Source organism: Falco peregrinus, chromosome 1 (genome assembly GCF_023634155.1).
Source record: "Falco peregrinus isolate bFalPer1 chromosome 1, bFalPer1.pri, whole genome shotgun sequence".
Taxonomy (NCBI): Eukaryota; Metazoa; Chordata; class Aves; order Falconiformes; family Falconidae; genus Falco; species Falco peregrinus.
The window spans coordinates 70,788,689-70,811,684 of record NC_073721.1 but is presented as its reverse complement, the minus strand read 5'-3'; the positions used below and the strand labels follow the sequence as shown (position 1 = coordinate 70,811,684).

The following is a 22,996-nucleotide window of genomic DNA, read 5'->3' as shown; positions in this document are numbered from 1 at the left end:
GCGGCTGAGGGGACAGAAGCGGCGCCCTCCGCCCCTCCCCTCCCGCCCGCGGTACCTGGCTGGCACGGCGTGGCTGGGCTCGCCCCGCCGCAAGGCTCCCGTGCCGCTGCGGGGCTCGGCTCCGTCCGCCCGCCCTCCTCCGGCGCGGGGGGGCGGCGGGGGCCTGCGCCCGGGCCGCCGCCGCCGCCGCCCGCCGGCGGGGGAGGGCGGGGAGTGGGGAGGGCGCCGCCGTTGCTCAGGGCTGTGCAATCGGGCCCGGAGCCATCGAGCGCCCGCGGGGGCCAGCGCGGGCCTGGGCGCTGCCAGGGGCGGGAGCGGCCCGGGGGAGCGTGGGGCCCGGGGCGGCGGCGGGCGGGAGCCGCGACGGGCCGGCGGGGCCGGGGTCGGCGCCCCGGGGGGCGGTCGGCGGCGCTGCAGGCCCCGGGGCGGGCGCAGCCCGGAGCTGGCGCGCTGCCACCGAAAGCAGCACCACAAAATCCCCTCGGGGCTTCTTTTTTTTGAAGGTAACTGGGTCGGCACCGCCGAGGTTCGTCCCTGGCTCTGCTCAGCGCCTGCCCGCAGGCACCCACCTGTGCTTCCTGAGGGGCACGGAGCCCTGCGCCAGCACAGTGGCAGAAACACCCCGTTTATGCGCCCACTCATCTGTCAAACCCAACATCTGCAAAAGTTCTTGCACTTGGGTTTTACCGGTGTCAGTTTTGCACCCAAATGGAAATGGGATCCCAAATGAGGGAGTCGCTCTGTGTCTTACTGACAAGGCCAGGCACAGGGTCCCCCGGGATTTTCATCTGGTTTCTTCTGCTGCCTACGTGCTCCAAATGAAAGATGTTGCTGCATCACTGGGAATAACTTCCACCCTTTGAAATTTTCATACAAGAATTCACTGGACATGAGAACATTTATTTTTGGGGTGATTTTCTTTTCTGAATTCTGTCATCAGGGTTTAAGTTCTGTCTTAAGGCGAAAATATGTCTTAACCTTTTTTTTAGTTTAAAAATAAACAAACAATAATGTTATTGCAGTTTGTAGCTGATGTCCACTCTCATCTGGACTGTTTTGCGTCCTGCTAACTACCTAGCAGAGCAAACTAGAAGACAAACATCAGGTCCAGTTTCTGCTGGCAACAAGTTAGTTTGGTGGGATTGAGCTGTTCTGTTTTAATTTAATATCTTTAATACCTTAGTTGCTGCTACAGAGTTGGTGAAGAAATAATGCCTTCTGGAATTGAAGACTGGTTTTGACTAGACAACAATCTTAAAGATAATCTTTTTTCTTTTTCTTCCCACAGTGTGACACTGGTTAAATCTCAGAATAGAAAACTAAAAATCCTCTCCACAAACTGGGTTCTCTGGGGCCGTCTTCTCTGAAGTGGTGCAAACCATCACGGGGAGGGAATAATGCCTGGGACATGTAAGCGCAGGAGCTGAAATCATGTCTAACCCTTACATAAGCTTGTAAATTCAGTTTCGAAAAAGTTCCACATTTACATACAGTGTGATCCTCTGTGAACATCTGTATTCAGTCATGTAGATGATAACCACTGAGGAATATTTCACAGAGTGCATGCAGAACTGCCTGAGTGCATTTTGCTATAGGTGCCAAGAGCACCAGGCTGCATTACCATATATGGATACTGGTTTCATTTTTACTGAATCACCCGTGATAAAGAAACATGAGCATCGATGCAAAAAAATTCTGCCAATGGATGTGGTAATGAAGAATACATAAATGCCTCAAATGTGAAGCAGAAAACTATCTCCATAGCGTGTTTCACAGAAATTGACTCTACAGACTCCTACTGGTGTGAAGGTGTTAACCCCTGCTATCGAAAATAACAAACCCCCAGGAAAGAGTTATTTGCTCAGTTAACCTCATTTTGATCAGAAGATGAGTTGCTGCTGCTCAGCATAAAGCAATCTGCCATTCAACTTGTGAGAAAGGTCAACTGAACTATTTATATTCAAGGAATGTTGGTGCTATGACGTTTCCCACAATGAACTCCAGAAAAACAAAGGCTGCTCTATTTGACAGTCCTGAGGTAACAGAAAGACCTGGTAATATTTGTGAAGAATTGATCATGTTTAGCTCAGAAACAAACAAAACCAAATCTGGAATAATTTTTAGGGTTGCTTTGTGCCAGCAGTGCTTACATGAGGGTAAGAATCCGTGTTTATTGGATTTATAGCTAACCTTGATTCTTTAATATGATTTTTTCCATAAATTGGTCAGCGAAGTCAATGGAGTGTTAACATGCACTGATTCAAATGAGCATCTACTTCAGCAGTTGACGCGTGACATTTTTATCTTTCCCCTTTTCAATCTGAAATAAAAAATATTGCCATAGAAGTTCATAGTATTCTGTTCCAAAACAGACAAAAATAGGACAATTAAATGTATTCACCATGTATTAATTCAATTTCCCCTTTCCCCATTAGTCCTGACTGAGCTTCAATAGCAAATTACTTAATAAAGTGAGCAACTGGCAAATAATTGCAATGCACAAACCTACAGATTAGTCTTCTCATTAGTTAGTCTGTTTCAGTAAAGTGGGCTGACCGATTTAGAGCATGAATCAGTTCTGCCATACAAATTCCAGTCGTAATAGAATATCTATATAGTCACATATGCCTCTGAGCAAAATATTTTCTTTCTTACAGCTTTATAACCCTCAGTGACTCTAGAGGAATAGAAAAGAATGTACTCCTCCTTTGAATTCAGTGGGACCATCTATATGCGAGTAAGAATCACATGACTAGGGGCCTGATTTTAAAGCAAATGAAACATCACCAAATAAATACATAGCAAACAAAACCAAATTCCATTATGTTTTTTAAATCCGTAACAAGTAATTTGATTTATTTAGATTAATTATAAGATCAAACATTTAGTTTTACTTACTTTTTGCAATTGTTATACAGTCAACACACCCATTTAAGTACAGACTCAGATTATTAAGGTCTTTTAGATTTGGCTTTTATCTAAGTAAGGTTATTAATCTGCCTACAAACATTATAACATGCTGATTTCTAGAACTGCTGCAGCCCTTAGCATCCATGGCTGTCCGTCAGTGTTCCCTCAGTAGAGACACTAACTACGCGTGTGTTTCTAATTCCAGAAGTGAAACATTCAGGTCCCTAGAGTAGCTGCCTTCTGGAGATATGTGGAATCCAATACAGTGTTCTGTCCTAGCTTTTGCAGAGCCTTAGTTACCAATCTTTCTCTTTTATACATTGAATATTGAAAATTGTATATTGTTTTATTTCATGCTTAAATACTGCTAGACTTCTCTCCATTCCCAACACAGTTGCTTTTTGTACTACTGCAAAATACAAGGCCTGAATTCCTGCCAAGCAATTACACAGTCCTGCTGTTATTTTTAATCCTAAAACATAAATAAAAGTATTATGCAGGCCTAGATAATGTTAGATACAACTACCAAAATGGAAGTGGGAAATAAGAAAGGGAAATGAGTCCTATCAAAACCACAACACATACATCTCATCAATCTTCTGTAGTAAAAATTAATAACATTTTTTTTAGAATTTTAATATTGAATTCCTGAAGAATCCTGGATAAAGTATTCTGACAAGAATTAGCTGAACATTAATGAGATCTAGGGGTGGACTGCCAACTGAGTATTAAGGCCTCCCAAGAACGTTTTGCTTTCACTGTCAATGCAAAACCTTCGTTGCAATCTCTTTTCTAATGGAGTGCATCTAAATAGCCTTAAGCTCCTTACTTGCACATTTTTAATACATACTGATGTAATAGGGCATATATTGTGGCACTTTCGCAGGCAATAGAATGAAAGTGAATGGAAAGCAATGTTAAATTCAGAGTTACAGGATACCTAAATATATATATCAACAGTGGGACAGGAATACCATTTATTTGCTTTTCCATGCTGTCTGTGTCATTCCTTTTTTAGAAATAGCATGGGGTGTTGTTTGTAGTGATACTGCATCGTTCATTGAGGTACTCTGTGGACACGAACCTAAGTCACATTTGTGAGGCAGAGGCTGAAGTAGGAGGTAGTGAAAGGCAAATTCCTGTAGCTCCAACAAAGGTGAAGAGAGGTGAGTGCATACTGCCTTCTGACACAAGAAGAGGAATAGAGGTGATTTTTTGCCTTTAGTAAAAGAGGAAAAAATCAGTGGTTTTAAACCTCTTTTCCCCCCATTTTCACTCTTTCTTTGTCTCACACGTGGAAAAAGTGGAGCAGAAAATTGCTTTGCCCAAAGCCACACACTGGCAGTAATTGAACTAGTGGACAGCATTGGTTTAAATAGAAAATGGGCAATACATTCATCCTATTCAGGCTATTCTAACTGCTGTTTCTGTCTCTTGTCCACATATACCATTTACTTTTTAACTATAGCTGCACAGCACTTCTAGTAGCAGAATCTTGTAGGGATTCACAAATTTTGAGTTGCTGACAAAGAACTTCAAGAAAATAAGAAGGAATAGGAGATACCAAATTCACCAAATTCTTAAGAGACAGTCTCAAATTTTGGGTGCTGTTTTCCCAAGAAAGAGTTTAAGGAGACAGGTCTGAGTTCTCTTGTTGTCCAGCAGTTGTGACCCTGATTTCTGATATAAAGCAGCAGCTGATGGATCTCACAGAGAATCCAGCCTCACTGTAATGTGCAGTACACTAAACATGGTGATAGACATTATTTTGTTCAATGTAGTCTTAAGTAGCAACACACTGAAAAAACCTAAATAGCCATTTATTAGATGAGAACTGAGATGCAAAGAAGTTAAGCAATCAAGCCAGTCACATCGGGGTTTGGTGGCAGACCTCAGGTAATGCCTGTGGATTTCCGGAGACCACTCTAGCCCTCTGTGGCATACTGCCACTCCAGCTTCAGAAGAGAAACTTTATGTGTTTGAAGGAGGCCAGACAGATAGCAAAGTAGAAACTATTAAAGACTAAAGCAGAAAATAATGGAAGCTTAAAAAATTCATACCTCCTTCTCCAAAGAAGCTGTTTTTATGCCAGAGGTGAGATAGAGATTCACTAGATCGTACTTTTAAATCCAAGTAGATGCCTCAGACTGACGGAACTTTGTTCTTAAGGAGGGGCCAAAGAGCAGTGATTGCATTGAGTCACAATGAAGAAAGAAAGTGTCATGCAGCTTTTGTGGTAAATGAAATCAGACATCACAGCTGCATTAAAGGACCTGGTGAAAACCACCATAGATGCTGGCTAATATCTAGCAGCCCATCAAGTGGGTGCCATTTCAGCATGGGGAAGCAACTGCCTGCAGGAGCTGTTAGGTGCAGAATCTTGTTATGGGCAAAAAGAAACCCACCCTATGTGTAAAGTCTCATGAGATTTATTATTAATATAATTGTAACCTAAACAGTCAAATCAAAGAATTATTATTAGTCCAGATCTAATTATTGCAGAAAAAGAAAGGAAATAAAACCAAGGACATTTTATAGAAAGTCTCAATAATACTACTACAGTTAAAATCATTACGCGTGTGCTATCTAGTACCTATGCCTTCTGGTGTCATGCTTACCCTTTCATCTCCCTGTGGCTTCCAGCTGGTGGAGGGAGCACAGTGGATCAACAACATCCCAAGTCCTGTGCGTGTAGGAGTACGATGCTGGTGTTTATGGTTTCTTTTTCTTTCTCTCCCACCTGGGGCTATTTTTACGTGTTTTCTAATAGAAATGGCTTTTTCTTCACTAGTCTGCAACTATGTGTTTTGTATTTCATTTATCTTAAGACACTCATTCTTTCTTCTCTGTTTTACCCCCAAGACTAGTTTTGTCCAGCTTCAGGTCTGCATTTCTTTAACTGACTGTTGGCAAGTTGTTTATAGCCTTGGGGTTTGCAGTGCCAGTCTCTGCCCCATCTCTCATCACCCCGTGCCTCTACGTTACACCGCAGCTGGTGTCTTCACTTCTCAAGGTTGCTGCTGTTCCAACAGGCCTTTATTTCTGTACACTGTAACATATGTTAAAGTCATAAATACATCATTCTACAGAGAATAACTACTTATTATTAATATCTATATGAAAACTGTGGTTACACCATACAAAGCAAAAGTAAACCAAAATTAGCCACAGTCTCCGGTCATTAGAAAAGTTGTTGTTACAGCTAAATCAAGTAAAACCAAAGCTCCAAGATCAGGGAAAGTTCAGAAAAAGCACACATGATAAACCTCTGTCCTCAGGTCTTGTAAATTCAGGACAGAGCCTGTGGACAGTTACTAGCAATAGCAATACAGTTGCAGCATTGTTACTAGTATTACTGGACTACATGCTGTTTATTACCTTCCAGTTCTAGATTAATATTTGTACGTTGCATACTGTATGTAGCAGCAGAGGTGAGTACTTCCACAAAGGGCATGGGAAGGAAGCAAGAATACTGCTGACTAGAAAACAAGCCACTGCACCCGAACTCGTTAGTTTTATGGCACAGTTCATAGTCCACGCACTCTCAGCTTAGACACGCTGGGTGTGTACGCTGCAAACAAGGTTGCAGAAACCTCATGTAACAATTACTGTGTGACAGTTGAATTGGAGGCCACACTAGAATAGCATAATGATGACTCCTGATTTTATAGTTTATTTCAAGGAAGTGGGGAATATTAAGCATCTTCCAATAGCTATTCTTTAAATATAGAACAGGATAATTATTTGAGCTTTTGTCTAGTCATAGAACAGAAGTTATTTAAAGCAGTGTCAGGTCATCTGTTTAAAGCATATATTCATGGCAGAAAGGAATGAGCATTTGGCCTTGAAAAAATTTTAATCAATTTTTTCATCAGTACAGTCCATCGTGTTATTCAGAAATGGCTTCTTTCAGCAGATGGATTATGAATCAATACTAGATATAAATAAAGCAGTACAAAGGGCACAGCATTCAACAAACTGCCAATTATTAGAGCAGAAGACTGCAGAAATCAGTATTCCAAGATGGATACACAAGTAAATCAGAAACTGGCAGATAATTCACCAAGATCCCACCTTTTTACAGAAACTCCAGAATTCTGTCTGGTCCCAAAAGCCACTAAAATATACACAAATGTCTATGTGTTTTCTACGAGAGGTCAGTACAAGATGGAGTTTGGTCTGAAGTCTGTTTTTCACTAAACATTTTCAAGCCCATTCCTCTTAGAACTTGCAGAACTTGAAATATAGAGAACGAATTGCCAGGCTGCCAAGGATCTTTCTGGAGCCAGGACAAAAAACTAAAATTAAAACCTGCAGACTTTGTATTATACCTCAAAAGATCAATTCTTGAGATATACTGAATACCCACAATTCCTGTAAGGTCAGTAAAAAGTGGTATTACTCAGCACTTCTTAGAATTTGGCCTCCAACAGAAAGAGGAATAAAACAAGTTTTTTCAAGCACACAGATCATACTGAATTTTTATTAGTTATTCACATCTGGACAATCTTATTGAAATGTCACTAGTAAGAACTTAGAATATGACTCATGTCTATCATAACTGTTAATTATTAATGAATAAATATGTCATTTGGGACCTAGCTAATATTTCCAGGCTCTTAGTGTGAATAGTTATTTTCAACTGTGAGAGTGCCAGTTAGCAGGAATTCAACATCCTTAGGTATTTTATAATTATTAACCATGTATTTTATAATTATTAACCATGTATTATGTTAATCTGAAAAATCTTATTACTCTTACCAGAACTATAAGCTTTGTATCTGTTCAAAAGATGCTATTGTGATGACACAGTTTGAGCCTGCAGGTTACATGTTTAGTTATGTTTTTTTAAAAATAAGGTGAAGACAGGATATTTGTAACCACTGACCTTCAATTTAAGATTGCACAAGCTGGCATGCCAGCTAATCATGAGGTTTTAAATCTTTTCCAGAAGAATTAATTATTTAAATGGGAATTCTGGATAATTACTGCAAACCATATAATTGCCTAATTTCACTTTGAACTCTTCTAAATTACTGACTTCAAAAACCATGATGCTGCAGTAAAAGAGAAACTTGACTCACAGGATGAATGCACTTGAATCAAATTTGAATTTGCCACATTTTAACATAGCTGTTCTGTTCTTACTGTCTGACAAGACAGAATTTCCCATTTTATCTTCTTAACACCATATGTTAATAATGTTTATGACAGTACTGCATAGGGGGTCAGCTGGGAATGGGGCCCCAAATGTGCCAACACTGTATATAAAAGAAATATAAGCTAGTGTCTGCCTGGCAGATTCAATAGAGAAAAAGCTGGAAGGAAGGAATAGGGGCAGAGGGAACAATGAGATGGCAGCGTACGTCATACCATTTTTATTTTTGTTTTCATTTGAATATTCCAGTCCTTTTCTTGGGGCTCTGTTATGAAAGAATTGAGTAGACAACAAGACCAAAGTAACAAGGACACAGACCAAGCTATAGCAAGCAGCCTATCAAAACACATCAGAGGAGATTTTGGAGTGCAAACTTCACAAAAGCAATTCAGTGGTACTGCCTTGACTTCAGTTTCTAGATGTGCCTCACTTTTTCTTCCCTCTCCAGTCCTAGTACTACCTTAAGTATCACACCCCTACACACTCTGGATGAGGCGGATGGACTTTGTTATTTAGTATCTACTCTCTAAGAGGCTAAAAGTTCAGTGAATTTGTGCTTTCAATATATCTGTTAGCTAGAAAGCATTGCTATATTATAGAAAGAAAAGAGAAAGACAAAACTCATCTGACTCAGGAAATCTAGGAACAATTAAGTAAAATTATGGCATTCTTTAATCTATAAACTTCACTTCCTCAAGCATACTTTACAATAGCTAATACATGTAATGCTTTTGTCATTATTTTGCTGTAAGAAACATATACATTATCCCATTTTTGTTAGTAAAGGCTTCCAAATTAGGTATCTTTGTTGAATCAGTATGAACAATTACTTTGAGCACTTCTGATGAATAAGGACACACAATTACTTTGAGCACTTCTGATGAATAAGGACATAAAACACATACTCATTTCACAAAGCAGTCTCAGTCATCCTTCTATTTAATAGGATTGGCATCACCAGTACAGATGAGTGAAATTCTTTCTTACACTGTTATCTACCAAACCATTTAAGTACATTAATGCTTAGAAATGAAGGGGAAGAGGTAAAAAAAAAAAAACAAAAAACCAAAGACAACTGCCCCCAACATTTGCAAGCCAGTACTGTACCCAGGATATAATTTTTTTTTTTTTCAAAATTCAATCATATGAGTGTAAGGTCCATTTGTATCCAGTTTTAACACCTGCCTGTTTCCATATGTGCCGTGCTTGACGAGAACGCCAGCTTCTATGCATTTGGCATTGGCAGCCAGTTCTTTTTCACACAAAGTCACAAACTGAGAATAAAGTTCCAGTCCCTTTTCTTTTTCAATGTTTGCATGGTACTGCATCTTTCTCCCCTTTGGTTTACCACCTAGGGTAGCTTGTGGTATGATTAGCACATCCCCTGGTAAATCAAGAACAGAAACGTACTCGCCGTTTTCATTTTCACTTAACTTAACATTCAACAGCATATTGACTGCAAATAAAAATAAAGGTAAGAGTTAGTGTAACTGAAGTAAATTAAACAGGACCTAATATAACATCATAAACAAAATTCTGAAATATTGTGATGCACAAACAACTATTCAAATAAAAGAAACTGCTTATTAATGAAATGAAACAAAGACAGTCAATAAATATTATTAACCAACTAAGATATACGAGTATTGTGAAGAATGTGAAGGATATTTATATGTCTATTTCTATTATAATATATATTATATATACATACACACACACATACAGTATGTCTAAAGAGTTCCTTTGGGGGGAAGTGGTTGGCTGTCTGAAATACTGAAGTTGTTTCTAGTTAGACACCCCCAAAGGAACCCCAGATCCAATCAGTGACCTTAACTTAATTGCCTGATACTCAGATAGGCAACATCTGCACAACATTGCAGGAGATAACACCATCTTCAGTGCACTTTGGAGAAGTTTCTGCCCTGACTGTCTTTTCATTCAGCAGGACCCAGCGCTGACCTGGGCTGCAGCCACAGCTCAGCAGTTTGGTCTCAAGTGGAGGGAGTGCCCTTCAGAGCTCCACTTTGAGACACGCAGGTGCCAGCTTGTCTTTTGAAAGAGGAAATGGGTAGGAAGGTCAGAGATGCAATGTGGTCTATAAGCCAGAATATATAAACTTGCAAATAGAACAGATGAATTTATGATACTGTATTTTCCAACGTTTCTATAACAAATCAAATAATTCCCCCAAACGTCCAACTCTCTAAAAGCTGTGAGAATACTAGTCATGCCTCCAAAAACATAGAAGTTTAATGTGGTTTGAAGCAAAAGGAGCTGAGTTGTGATTCAGAAACCAAACCCACTCATTTAAACAGTTTCAAAATATATTTAGGAAAAAATATTCTCTAAGACACACACTTTAGAAGGATGGTTGTAGTTGAATCTCCTAATAGGAAACAGAGCTTTCTTTTTCTGGCCTGTTTCAGCTGCCACACAGCTGAAAAGGTCATTACTCTCAAGTAGCACTCTCATGAAACTCTCACAAGCATGAAATCAATTTCCGTATCACAGCTTTAAATACACCCAAAGATTTCAACTTAGTTTAGCATCACAGAAAGCCTGTTCCCTCCAAGACCAAGAGAGAAGCCCCCAGGAGCTGCTCTCAGCATTTGCAGTAGCACCCATGCTTGTGCACTGCCAGGTCTTTCTGCTGGTCCCAGCAAGTAGCCTGAAATAAGACTACTGTTACACAACCTTTTGCAAAACCACTAATATCAGCTAGCCACAGAAAAGAAAAGGGGAACTTTTATCTGGAATATGTGGCATCATAGAATTTCCCAGGTGATCCAGTGCTACTGATGGTGGAAAAGAGGGAGAAGAAACGAAATAGAAGTAAAAAAGAAATCAAAACCAAACCAAAACACCTCTATCCAAAACAACAGTGGGTGAAGACAGAAATCACTAACGTTTGACCTTATCCCCAGCATCTTCTCCACTTTGATGTAAATCTTAAAGTGCATGTGGAGAAGAGGGAAAGCACTGCAGACATTCTGAACCAGAAAACTGCGCTTGAAATGCTAACTGTATATAGTAAGACTGAAATGAGATGGGAAGGACGCTGTTTAGTCATCCACCCAACTCCCTCTACTGGCTATAGTTACAAACAGCCTGCACATACAGTGAGATCAAGTGTTTAAAATACTTCTCAAATCAAACCATGAATTATTTCAAAACAGTTTCCTCTAAATTCCGTTCTGTCCTGGACTGAACGTCTTGCCTGATACACACAATATGTCAAACAGCAGGTGTAGCGCTTTCTCTGTTTGCTAGAATGTTATGATCATAGGAATTGATTTTCTGACATTGATCATGAGCAGACAGACAAAGTGAGACGTATGGACAACTGTCAAAAGAAACAAGATCAACTAAGCTTTCTTTCAGCCAGGTGATTGATTTGGAATGATGCTATCTGATTATTTTTTTTTTTTACTTGTCCAAATGGCTGTTGCCTTCTCTGCTTCTACTGCTTTTCTTTTTTTCAAGCAATACAAGAATTTGTAAGGATTATTTCATACCGATTTTTGGAACAAGATCCTCATCAGCACCTTTGAAGAAGCATATGTAGACAACAAGCCCTCTCTGGATCTATGAAAGATTACAGAAAACTGTGTCAATGTTTCTCATTGTCCACCATGCACACTTACCCTTAAAACTGGTACAAAAAAATGACAAAATTACACAACAAAAAAACTTCTGATAGTAGCCTTAGTTATTTAATATAGCTTCAGAAATCAAGCTTACACACCACACTGAGGAAGCTTTGCGATATATACTGATTGTCTGCACAATGCTTCTACATAGAATTAAGCCAATTTATCAGCTTTGTGTGAAGACAACTTCAGTTAGAATGTACAATATGCAGTATCAACATAGACAAGGTGATGAGATGAGTTAGTGTACTTAAATTCAGCACAGGAAATAACGTAAACTTTTTTACCATCAAACATACAGAAAAAATAATTTTCAGTGTGGATTATGTATTTATTTCCAATTATGAAACATGAAAACCAGATGAAAAACATGACAGGATTTGTCAGTGAGCTGTATGATATTTTGATGTTAAAAGTAATCTAGTACAAGCTAATTCTGAACAGTCTATCAATTAAATTGGTCGTCATATTTAAATCTTTAAATATGATGAGCAACAACTATGAAGTTGTTCAGAATATTATACAGTTGATCAAAATATTATCTATCAGTTTGGCTGAATTTTTTTTGGTGAAATGGGACCCTTCCCCTGATTTCTATAGAGTAAAGGATATGCCACTGCTTTAGAGGTTCAGAGAGCCTACTTGTAAAGAACTATCTGTTTGAGGGAAGGAGGAGGAAAAAGGCACAAGGACATTCTTGTGTAGCTTAGTTCACAAGGAATGTGTGTGCAAAAACCTGTGCTTTACTGAGACAAACTGATAGGCTCTGCACCCAAAGCAATTATGTCTCATGCACAAGTATACCTGAATGATTTAATTTTTCAGGAAAAAAAGCAGCATACAATATCCACAGCCATACAGTATCTACAAAACCCTCACCACTGCTTTGTCAAGAAAAAGTATCTTTGTATTTTTGTTAGAAGAAAAATAGATGTCAGCTTATGGAATACCACCTAAGAGATGCTAACTAGACTGGGGCAGAAAGGAGTCATTAATGTTGATGTTATCAAAGCAAAAGGATAAGAAATGTGAATAGTTTCTTAAAAATACCTTTTTTAAAAACTTTTTCATCACTGTTATTTATTTTGCCTTTCCCCTTTTCTTTAGAAGATAAAGGTTTGTGATGAAGAAAACTTAGCTATACACATGAGATTTTATTCCTTTGTTATTGCAGAGATTAAACAAAATGCTAAGGGCAATGGCTGAGAAGAGCTATGCCTTCTCAACTGTTCTTCTAGTTACCAGCTTCTGGAAAAAGAGAATGCACTGTGCAGCCAAAACGTCACATGCTGAGAACTTCCCAATGGCTCCTTTCAAAACTCATTTTGACCACTGCAGAGTATTATACAGATTCCCAAATGACTGCCCTTTCTCGTAAACACCGTAAGAAATGTGGATGGCTTGAACCTCAAGTAACATTTCAAATCATCTAATCAAATAAGGGAGAGAAATGCAAGGTGCCAGAAGGTAGATATCCTTACATGTTTAGTTAAGTATTTTTACCAGAAGCAGACCAGCATGGGGATATTAATAGAGAACAACAATGCACACATACCTACTAATAAAAATGTTTGTGATAAAATAGGCCAAATGCATTTGCATTGCATGTATCTGACCACTGCATTAGAAATAAGTGGCTCTCTAATATAGCACTCATAGCAGGAAATCATTCTGAGATTTGTGACAATGGTTTTTGCAGTTTCTCATACAGTAGTAACAATACTCTGCAAGCAGCTTATTTAGAAAGACAAAAAGGTAAAGTGACATTTGCAAGTCCTAAGGCCAGATAGCTAAAGGTTAAGTAAAAACATTCAGCATTTTTCCAGCCTCTCTCATGATTTGATGCCTATTTTTGAATATACTTTTTAACACAAGACATACGTATTGGGGCAAATTAGAAGGACAGGAAGTTAAATTTAAAAGAAAATAATTCTGAGACAAGTTAAAGCTGCTAGAGGATGCTTCTATTTACATTGCATGTTTTTAACCTTCTAGAATACTTTTCAACTATGTTATACTAGAAGACTATTCAACTATTTGTAAGGTAAAACTTTCGCTTTCAACTATGACTGAAAAGTGATTGAACACCATTTTCAACACACATGTAACCATGTTTCAACATCTTGTTATATTGTATTTTTTCTTTAGTTTTTTTAATTGAATAGAAGATGTAAAATTGAATGCAATTTCACAAGCTAACCTAATAATAATGCATGTGAGTCCTCTGATCATGTATCAATCAGTGTTTCCGGTGACCTAAGACTTGTGCTTGTCACCACTGTTAAGGGTCAGGAAGGTGTAAATCTTTTGAACCAAAGCAAAAACACTGCCATTGCTGAATGTCCTCTCTAACCTATCGAAGCCTAGTTAACTGCTATTCAGAGCTATATTTAATACAGGAAAAATCAAGCAAAATAACATGATAAAGAAGGTCATAAATTCAACACGCTCATGTGCAAACAGCCACTGCAAGGAACTTACATAGTGAGAGGCAGGCAGTTGTGCAGGGAAACTGTGCTCTATGCAGACTTACTATTATCAGTAAAATGCCTACATAAATAAATCAGCAAAGCAAGTTACTTTGCAACACTGGCATTTACTGTACAACTGTCCTAAGTAATCATCACACCAGGCAACCTGCATCACGGAGGGCTGAAGTACCCAGACCCTGAGGCCATACAGCCAGCCTTAGCAACGCTGCCTCCAAACGCTGCTTTTTAGCTCTTTCGCTGCTTTTTAGCTCTTTCGGAGGAAAAACAAATAACTCACTCCTTCCCCACCCTCCTTACTAAATACCCTCATCCGAACTATGCAGGACTTTGTTAGCAAATCTCAAATATATTCTGCCAAATGTTATCTTCTCTCAACCCTACCTTTTCTGCCCCGCCCCCCCAAATACAATGCAAGTAAAAATGAAAATGGAAACACTCTGTAATCCTTAGGAAGCCACTTTGTGAAACTAACTTATATAAATTATTCTTTGACACTTCCATTTCAAGTTCAGATTTGCTATCGCGTGAGAAAATTTCTTTATATTTCTTACATTCATCTGCAGCAAAGAGAGATTACATTATCTGAGGTCACTGAACAAGTCTGTGCCTGGTACTTTGCACCTCTTTTTGCTATCTTAACCAGAAAACAAATCAAGGGAAAGAAGATAAGGGAAAGACAGTTTCCATTGCCTAAGGTGTAGGCACTTACACTTTTTTAGCTGAATATTCATTTTATGTTTCTTTTCTCCTATAGTTATGAAATACACCAAATCTCACCTGATTTCTCCCCTGCCTTTAAAAGGAGAATTCCTTTTTTTTTTCCTCCTAAGTATTTTGCTGTATACATAAACCTTTTATGGATGCTATCTAACCAACATGTCTCCATAAATAAGACACCCCATCCTCAGTAATCCTCAATAAGCTAGAAAAAGTCAATCATGAAAACACAACAAAAGCAGCGATTCATGTATAGATATAAAGTCTACTCTTAACCTTTTCCAAGATAAAGAGCATCCTCTCTGAAGTTCCTGAAGTACCTAGAGGGGTCTCTTAAAGCTCAGGAACTATTCAAAGCCACCTATTTAACGTGCTTTTTATAGTACACTAGAAATTTCTCAAGGTGAGGACCTACTTTAAGTTGTTAATAGAACATCAGGAACACACTGGCTTATGTAAATAATAGTTTACGAGGTCTGTATTTTTTCATTTGTGCATTGACATGCATATATAGGGAGTAACATCACCCTACCAGAGTATGACAGCAGCAAAGATTCCTTCCAGTGACCTCTAAAATAGTCATACTAAAGAAATTAAAAACCTCCCATAGTATTTTGCTGCATGGTAACTTGGTTCTGTTAAAACAGATTTCTCTTAAAAAGCCCCAGGTACCCAGGAAAGATTTCTAAGTACCCATGACAAATATTAGTTAAAGTTCATGTCTGAAAAATATCTCTTGCTAGGACCACCCAAATCTCTTGCAGATTCTTTTAGTGTTACCTATTACTTTCCTAGTGAGATTGGTTAAGCCATTTAAAACTACAAATAAGATACATAAACAGTATAATCACCCTGTAGTCGTTAGTCTTGCTATCTCTAAACCGTAACATATGCCTCTTTCTGGATAGTTTAAAAGACAGCCAGCAAAATGACATTTCTGCTTTTAGTTACTAGATCTACAATTACTTCCGAGACTAGCAAGCTAGAAATAGGAGAATTCTCCTATAGTTAATTCATGCTGTGCTGAGCAACTTTCACTATAACCTTACACCGAGAGGCTAATAATGCAATACATGCAGAAGCTGAATGCAGTATCTGTGAGATGACACACATTTCCCACGAGCAAAATGCTCTGGTTTCCCAGACCCTGCTGCAGAAACTGGGTCTTACGGATCCACCTGCCTTTTCTGAACAAGGAGAGAGATGTTTTAAGAACAATGTGAAAGTCAAACAGTGGAAACACCTAAGGACAGAGGGTTTGGTTTTTTTTAAATACCCTCTCTTCAGTTGTTGAATGGACTCATCGGCCCTTTAAACAAACTAGAAATTTTTAAAAGTTATATAACTGACTTTATTTAGCCCCTTCTGTTGTAGTGGTCTTTAAGGACAAAAGACAAAAGCTAAAAACCCCAAGGGCTACGCAGCTGACCCCTGCACTGAGGGGTTATTGTAGTGCAGGTCACCCACGAAGGGGCCGGAGCCTGGCAGCCCTCACGGCCCTAGGGCTGCGCCCCCCCCCGCTGACAGAGGGCTCCGGGAGGGGGGGAAGGGGGACATCACCCTTCCCTCGAGCTGCGCGGGGGGGGGGGTCGACATCCTACCTTTCATTTTTGGTTACCGGTCTGGAAACAACCCAAACAGAACAGCACTACTGCTGCCAGCGTCCCATTGTTCTACCAGGCCTTCTCCAAGCGGACACTATCCCACAACTAACTAACTAACTAACTAACTAACTCTCTTCCTCCCCCCCTCCCTCCCTCCCCCCCGCGGAGCCTGCGGCGGCTCTGAGTGTGCCTAAGGGCGGGCAGGTGCTGCACCGCCAGACTACAGGGAGGGCCGGGCCGCAGGTACAGCCACCGAGTCAGACCGGGACCCCCCGCAGCTCCGCGGGGGTTTCCGCGGGGGTTACGCGTCCCACCCCGCCTGGGCCTGGGCCTGGGCCAGGGCCGGCACCTCCGCGCCCGCTCCCTCCCCCCGCCGGCGCTTGCGCAGGAGACGGAGCGTTGTCCCGCGGCCCGCAGCAGCACCAGGCCGCGGCCCCTGCCCCGCCGCGGGAGGAAGGGGCCACACGGAGCTGGCGGCGGCCCGCGGCAGACGTTACCTCCACCCACTCGGCCTCGGAGCCGCCCTCGGGCGGCTTCACCTGCAGCCGGGCGGACGCGCACTGCTGCAGCAGCGCCCGAGCCCGTGCCGCCGCCATGGCGGGCCCGCACTGCCTGGGGGCGGGGGCGGGCGGGCGCCGCGCTGGGGCCGGGCGCTGCCGGCGGGACTCCGGGTAGCGCTCCCCTGCACCGCGGGCCGCTCTGTCGGTGCCCGGTGGGGCGAGGTGCTCCGTTCCCGGGAGCCCGCGGTGGCGAAGGGCGCGGCACAGGGCCGGGCGCCGGGGCGCCGGCGGGCGCAGCCGGTCGGGGCTGGGGGGGGGCGGCGGGGAGGCAGCGGCCCTGCGGGCTTTTCAAAGGAGCTGGTTTGACGGGCAAGCGGTAAAGAAAGGCCTCGCTGTAAGCGTTAAGAGAAACTCAGAAAGGCGCTATCACTTTTGCCGAAGGGAAAACGGGGCTCGGTGACCCCTAAGGGGCGGGGGGCGGTGACAGCTTTGGAACAGAATAAAGTATTGCTGCAGCTCGGTGGGATGCCCCGCAGCTAGCGGGAAGCGGGGTTGTGTGGGGTTTTTTTTTGGATGAGAAATGAAAAATCTACTTCTGGTGGGGGAATACTGCATGCTTGGGGTAAGCATAGCATGCTGTATATAGTGTGAAAATCATTAGTCTGAATATTGTTGCTTGCTTCTTTAAAAACAAGTAATGTTTGTGTTTCAGGTGACTGAGATGAACCCATTGAGTTGGAGCATTTCTCATCAATGCTGCTGCTTTGGAGCAGAGGGAACAGAAAATAGCAGAGTTAAAAGGGATCTGGATAGCTAGGGATCAAAATCATGATTGAAAAAAAGAAAGTGCATAGTTCTGAAGTGAGATCCCATTGCTGATGGGTGAAGTTAAAAGTATTGGAGTGGCCTCTGCTATGATCTTCCAAGTTTTTGGCTACGTACCCAGATACTCATTGAATAGCTCTGGTATTAACAGAAGAGCTGTGCTTTCCTCCCCGCTGTGAATTCTGACCGATAGCATTTTTGAATAACACTGGCTTCAGCAAAGTCAGGATGGAGTGATGCAGAATTCAGTGTCTCATTCTGAATTCATTTCAAGACTGAAGATTTTATTTCTACAACCATATTTAAAAAAATAAAAGGCTGTAATACACAGCAGTGTGGGTAAGAAGCCAATTCTATTACTTGGCCTCAATCATAAGAGTAAGATTACTGACGATCACTCTTGCACAGCAAGGGGCAACATACACTCATGAATAGCTGTGTTACATGTAGGCATATATTTGGCTTCTGTCTGTTATTTTCAAATAACATTCTTTCTTGCATGAGTGCTCAGTGAAGTTGCTCTTCCCAAAGCAAACCTTTATGGAGGAAGAGGAGATTGCACTAGGTGGTTAGTGCATAAACCAGCTCATTTTTGTTACCTGTAGGCTATGATTAAGTATGAACTGGTTTTGTTTAAACTCAGCTATTTTATTTAAAATACCTTCTGTTCATTTACTCTAAAGCCGTATCCCCAGACTCATTAGGAAGAGTTTAATGAGGTAGAAATCCATTGAAAATAAGTTTTTTTCCTGTATATATTTGTGGTATAGATTGATTGTTAAGGAAAATGGATTATAGTACAGTCTGAGCAGATCATGTAAGCAGATTATAAAGGGATATTAATATACAAGGATATTGATTGTTCTTTGTTTCAGTGTCATTGCTTACACCAGGATTTGATGGAGAACATTTATTCAGGTGCAAGTTTCAACACAAATGCCTGTGAAACAGTGTATAGAAAAAGTGGTTTGACATCATTGTCTATTCATGGATTCTTGGTGGAACTATGTCACATTTTCCTTGGGAGGCCAAATTAATTTTGTTGTAATGCATCTTGAATTTTTTGAATCTTATTGACCCATAGTTAGGTCAGGGGCCTCTCTTTGTATGCCAAAGAATGATACAAAATTTGTTGGTTAAATTTTAGACAAGAGTTTGGATTTAATAGTAGGTTTTACATAGAAAAGAACCTCCTGACATCTAAAGAATATGTCCATGTGTAAAATATATTGGTATTTTTATCAGTTACTATATAAAGACATTTTTCTGCATGTTTTGGATTTGACAGCTGTCCCAGGTTATTTCTTGAATCCTCTGTGCCTGTTGTCAACAGAGCAGAGAGAAGCTATTTTGAGAATGGTATCCAGAAGACACTTTTCTGATTGTTTTTACATCAGTTCTCTTTCAGAGGGGCAGATGGCAGTATGAAACATTTCTCACAAATTTCAGTGGACCTGTGTTTTTCCTTACCCTTTGTGTGAATGGTCATGCATATTTCATGTACATTTAATGGAATGAATCCTTTTGTGAAGAGGGGGGTGGGTGCTGGGAGCTCTGCCTCTCTGGGTACTTGGCTTTCTCCCATTTTGTTAGAGGATGAAATGCTAGAGGTCTTTCAGTACCAAAATGATAAATGATCTCAAGTGGTCTTGAATTCTTCCCTAAGGGTGAATTTTTTTTTTTTTGTTAGTAGTAAGTTGGTGTAGCATACGGTTTGGCAGGGTCAGTAGTTGACTATAACTTTGAAGGGACAAGATGCATCTTGGATGTTATTCCTTTGTTTACAGCGTCTGAAACCATGATCAAAGGTCTTTCAAGCAGCTATCACATCAGCAGAGTTGCCCCTAGGTAGTGTCATCTGTTTTGAAGAGAAACTGTACAAAGCTGCAGTGGCACTTAGATAGCAAAGATACAAAATAGGTTGCTGGTAAGGGTTATATCTTGGTAGAACTGCTTCTTGTGGGACAGACTTAGCTGAAAGGCTGCAGAGTGTCAAGGGAAGAATTTCATTTAAAGTTTCATTTTTTCTATTGCAGTAGTCTCTTCCCACACATACAAAGATTTTTTTTTTAAAAAAAAAAAAGGGTGTGGAGGGAAGAGAAGACAAGTAATGGGGCATATATAAGGAAAGAGTGAGTCTCAGTTAACTCACTTAGAACCATTTTAGTAAGGAATCACAAATGGATGCCACTATGCTGTGAAGGGTGAGACCGAACCGATGGACTCTGCTGTGATAGCTGTTGGAGGCTGTTGTCAGAAGATTCATTATAAGTTGGCCTGAAAAGTGGAATTTGCAGCAATGAATTACAAATTTCCATCACAAGATAAAGAAAATTCCACAAAATTTTTTGTATCCTGGGATTAATGTTTAAATAAAGTACGTTTTTTGATTTGGCCATGCTGAAACAACAGATCAGTTCCAGGAGGAAAGAAGAAAAGATTATTCTGTATCTTTAGTATAAGATATTAAAATTGCTACAAGACAGCTCAGAATTATAGTGTGGGTTTTTTTTAAGTGATGTTTACAATCTACCCTGACCTGAGTCAAGTCCTTTTGTTTTCTGTTGGATGATGATCCCTTTTTCTACTTTTTTGTTCCCAGTTTACTTACTTTGCTTGGTTTTGAGCTACTTAGCCTACTTGTGCTATCTGTGATGAGCTATCTGTCTCTTTGTATTTGGCAATTATTTTTTTTTAAGCCTGTTTCTCACTCTAGTTCAAGACCTAAATAAACTTTTGTCTTTTTACAGTTTCAGAATTGCTAGCTGAAATGCTGATTAGCTGGAAGAGAAAAGACATCGCTGAACAGTGATGTGGGTGTAGAGAGGATGTAGTGGTGGTGATAGATCATTTTATAGTCTAAGTAGCAGACGCATGATGACTGTATTTAGTACTGACTTCTCTCTTAAAGTGCTGTCCAGACACAAAGGTTTGGAGTATGTCTGCCTCCCAGCCATCATCTTCCTTCCTCCAGAGGTAAGGGTAGTGGGGAGAGGGCATGAAGAATTTCCCTAGTACAAGTCCAGCAGCAGAAATGAGATGGAATAGCAGTGTCACTCAGAGAGCACAGGTATTGTACAATACCTGTGTAAAGCTACCAGAAACAGCTCTTTAAGAGAAGACATGGGATGAAGACAGTATTATTGACTTTGCCTTCCAAACAGACCCCCAGATCTGTTTAGCCTTCAAAAGAAGCATTGCAGGCTTCTGGGGGAAGATGATTGAGAGGAAGATGATTGAGAGGAAGAGATGGCACTGTGACTTTTTATCTTTCTGGTTTGCATCATAGCTCAGAGGACGGTTGTGACCTCTTCAGCCCTAGTTTATTAGCTTCAGACTTGGTACACCTCTTTGGCTCTTCCAGCAGGGACAACTTACTGTCCCCATGAATGTCAGAATCGTTTCCAGTGAAGTCTGGTATTCCTGTTGTGGAAGAGTAATCTTGTGATTTAAGCAGTTGATTTCAAGCGTGTTTAAAGTATGCAGCCAAAATTAAATACACTATTAAGAATAAATTAGTGTTTTGTTTAGTCCTTCATACAAGTAGAGGTACTGAAATGTGTTAGAGTAATCAAAAGTTAATTAAATTCCTGAACAGAATAACACATTCAGTGTGAAGGCTGTGTCAGGTACATTTACAGCTTTTCGAAGTGAGAAGCAGAAATTTGGCTCTATTGGAAAAACAGGTAGCCAGCTAAAGACGTGCAATCTGCTTGCTAACCATGATTGCCTAAAGGAAATAACACTATTAATCATAGTTTCTTTCTCTGCTGGTGTCAGGCATGTTCATTTGTCTGTGACACTTAACTACTGTATTTTTCCCTGCTTAGGTGTCTCCTGTTGGAAACGTTTGCATCATTGACAGTAATGTTAAAAGGACTTCTGTATCCTGCTCCAATGAAATCAAGAGAGCAGTGGGAGTAGCCTACCTACAGTATGTACCATAGGGTCTAATCGTAACACCTCATACTGATTAGGAGTGATCCAATTTTTTTTTCACAGAACTGAGCTGAGCTAATAGGCTGTAGTCCTGAACCTTTCTGGTACACAGCCAACCTTGAGTTAGAACACAACTCTCAATTCTGGAATCCAGGGGGAGGTTGTGCAGAGCCACCAAACTGACTCCAGGAGGAGTCCCTCCTCACAGGTAAGCAGTTTCTGCTCTTGTCAAGGAATCATACTGCCAGCCAGATCCAGGCTAATCCCTGCAGGCATATTCAAATGTGTATGGACTTGATTCCCTGGTCTCCTGAGTCTGTGATCTGGGTTCTACACAGCAGGAATGCATGGAAACAACTTGAATGTGGGACAGTAACTGAAGTAGTGGTGAGGGGAAAAAGCCCCCACCCAGCTATAAAAAGCTAATCTTACAATCAGGAGGCCTGGAGCAAACAGGGATTAGTGGGAGTGCTGAATGAGAGTCTGCAGCTGTACAGGTTGTTTGGTGTCCCTGAGCAAGCTCTGAATACCTGCTCAGGCCAGCTTTGATCAGTGAAACTCTGCTTTAGCATCTCGTGTTCCATACGGAGCTGCTGACCACATATCTGCGTGGAGCCTGACACTGCTCTGGTACTATGGTAGGTGGCGGTTCTCCTTTGCTTCAAGCCATGGAGCGGGTCCATGCCTGACTGGTCTAGATGGGTCTTGCAAACTGGGCTCTTCCTAGTGGAGGAGGTACTTAGACCAGGCCCTGTGGAATACAGGTCCTACATTCTTTAGGTCCTGTGTAGGTTGGTTTGGTGCAGACCCAAGGTGACTCCACCAACTGTGTGCTGTGCTCCACAGCCCCTGTATTACTTATCTCCATTATGCTGGATATTGTCCTCGACTCCTGCCACGTAAAGGAATTAAAATCTGTTCTCTTCCCCAGATGTTGCTGCATCACTGCTCTCTTCACCTCATAAACACTTGCAATAGCAATTAGTACTACAGAGGTGTGGGGTTTTTGTTAGTTAATCCCATTTTTTTTCATTTTCAATGAGAAATTCTGATGGTAATGTGAGGACGTTGCAATAGACAAAAATGCATCAATCAATATCTTCTAGGAGCTGGAGCCTGAGTTCCCATGTTTTTAACAGATGCCATACGTAAAATTAACAGTACTGGCATAAAACCTCACGTTATTATTAAAAATGTACAT

The 22,996-nt window shown here is 40.8% G+C and overlaps 2 protein-coding genes across 6 annotated transcripts in view; both read right to left on the bottom strand.

Annotated features, from left to right (window-relative positions):
- Positions 1–359, bottom strand: part of HEATR5A (HEAT repeat containing 5A) — a 66,918-nt gene extending 66,559 nt beyond the window's left edge. For 2 of the 5 annotated variants that reach the window (XM_055805050.1, XM_055805048.1), the window contains exon 1: positions 56–354. The gene's annotated coding sequence lies outside the window, so the exon portion shown is untranslated. Of the gene's footprint in view, positions 1–55 lie in introns of all 5 variants that reach the window. The other 3 variants (XR_008747374.1, XM_055805065.1, XM_055805074.1) reach the window with 3 other exon arrangements.
- An 8,630-nt stretch (positions 360–8,989) lies between these two features.
- On the bottom strand, positions 8,990–22,996 carry DTD2 (D-aminoacyl-tRNA deacylase 2). The gene is made up of 3 exons (XM_055805134.1): positions 17,029–22,996; positions 11,584–11,653; positions 8,990–9,524 (listed from the first exon to the last, which is right to left on the bottom strand). Exons 1-3 carry the CDS (start codon positions 17,125–17,127, stop codon positions 9,199–9,201), a joined length of 495 nt encoding a protein of 164 aa, XP_055661109.1. The 5' UTR covers positions 17,128–22,996; the 3' UTR covers positions 8,990–9,198.

Coding starts and splice junctions, on each gene's coding strand:
- DTD2 (XM_055805134.1), bottom strand. CDS start 17,127: ATGGCGGCGGCACGGGCTCGGGCGCTGCTGCAGCAGTGCGCGTCCGCC. Junction 11,654..17,028: donor CCGAGGCCGAGTGGGTGGAG/GTAACGTCTGCC, acceptor AATCTTTCATAG/ATCCAGAGAGGGCTTGTTGT. Junction 9,525..11,583: donor GGATCTTGTTCCAAAAATCG/GTATGAAATAAT, acceptor TTTTATTTGCAG/TCAATATGCTGTTGAATGTT.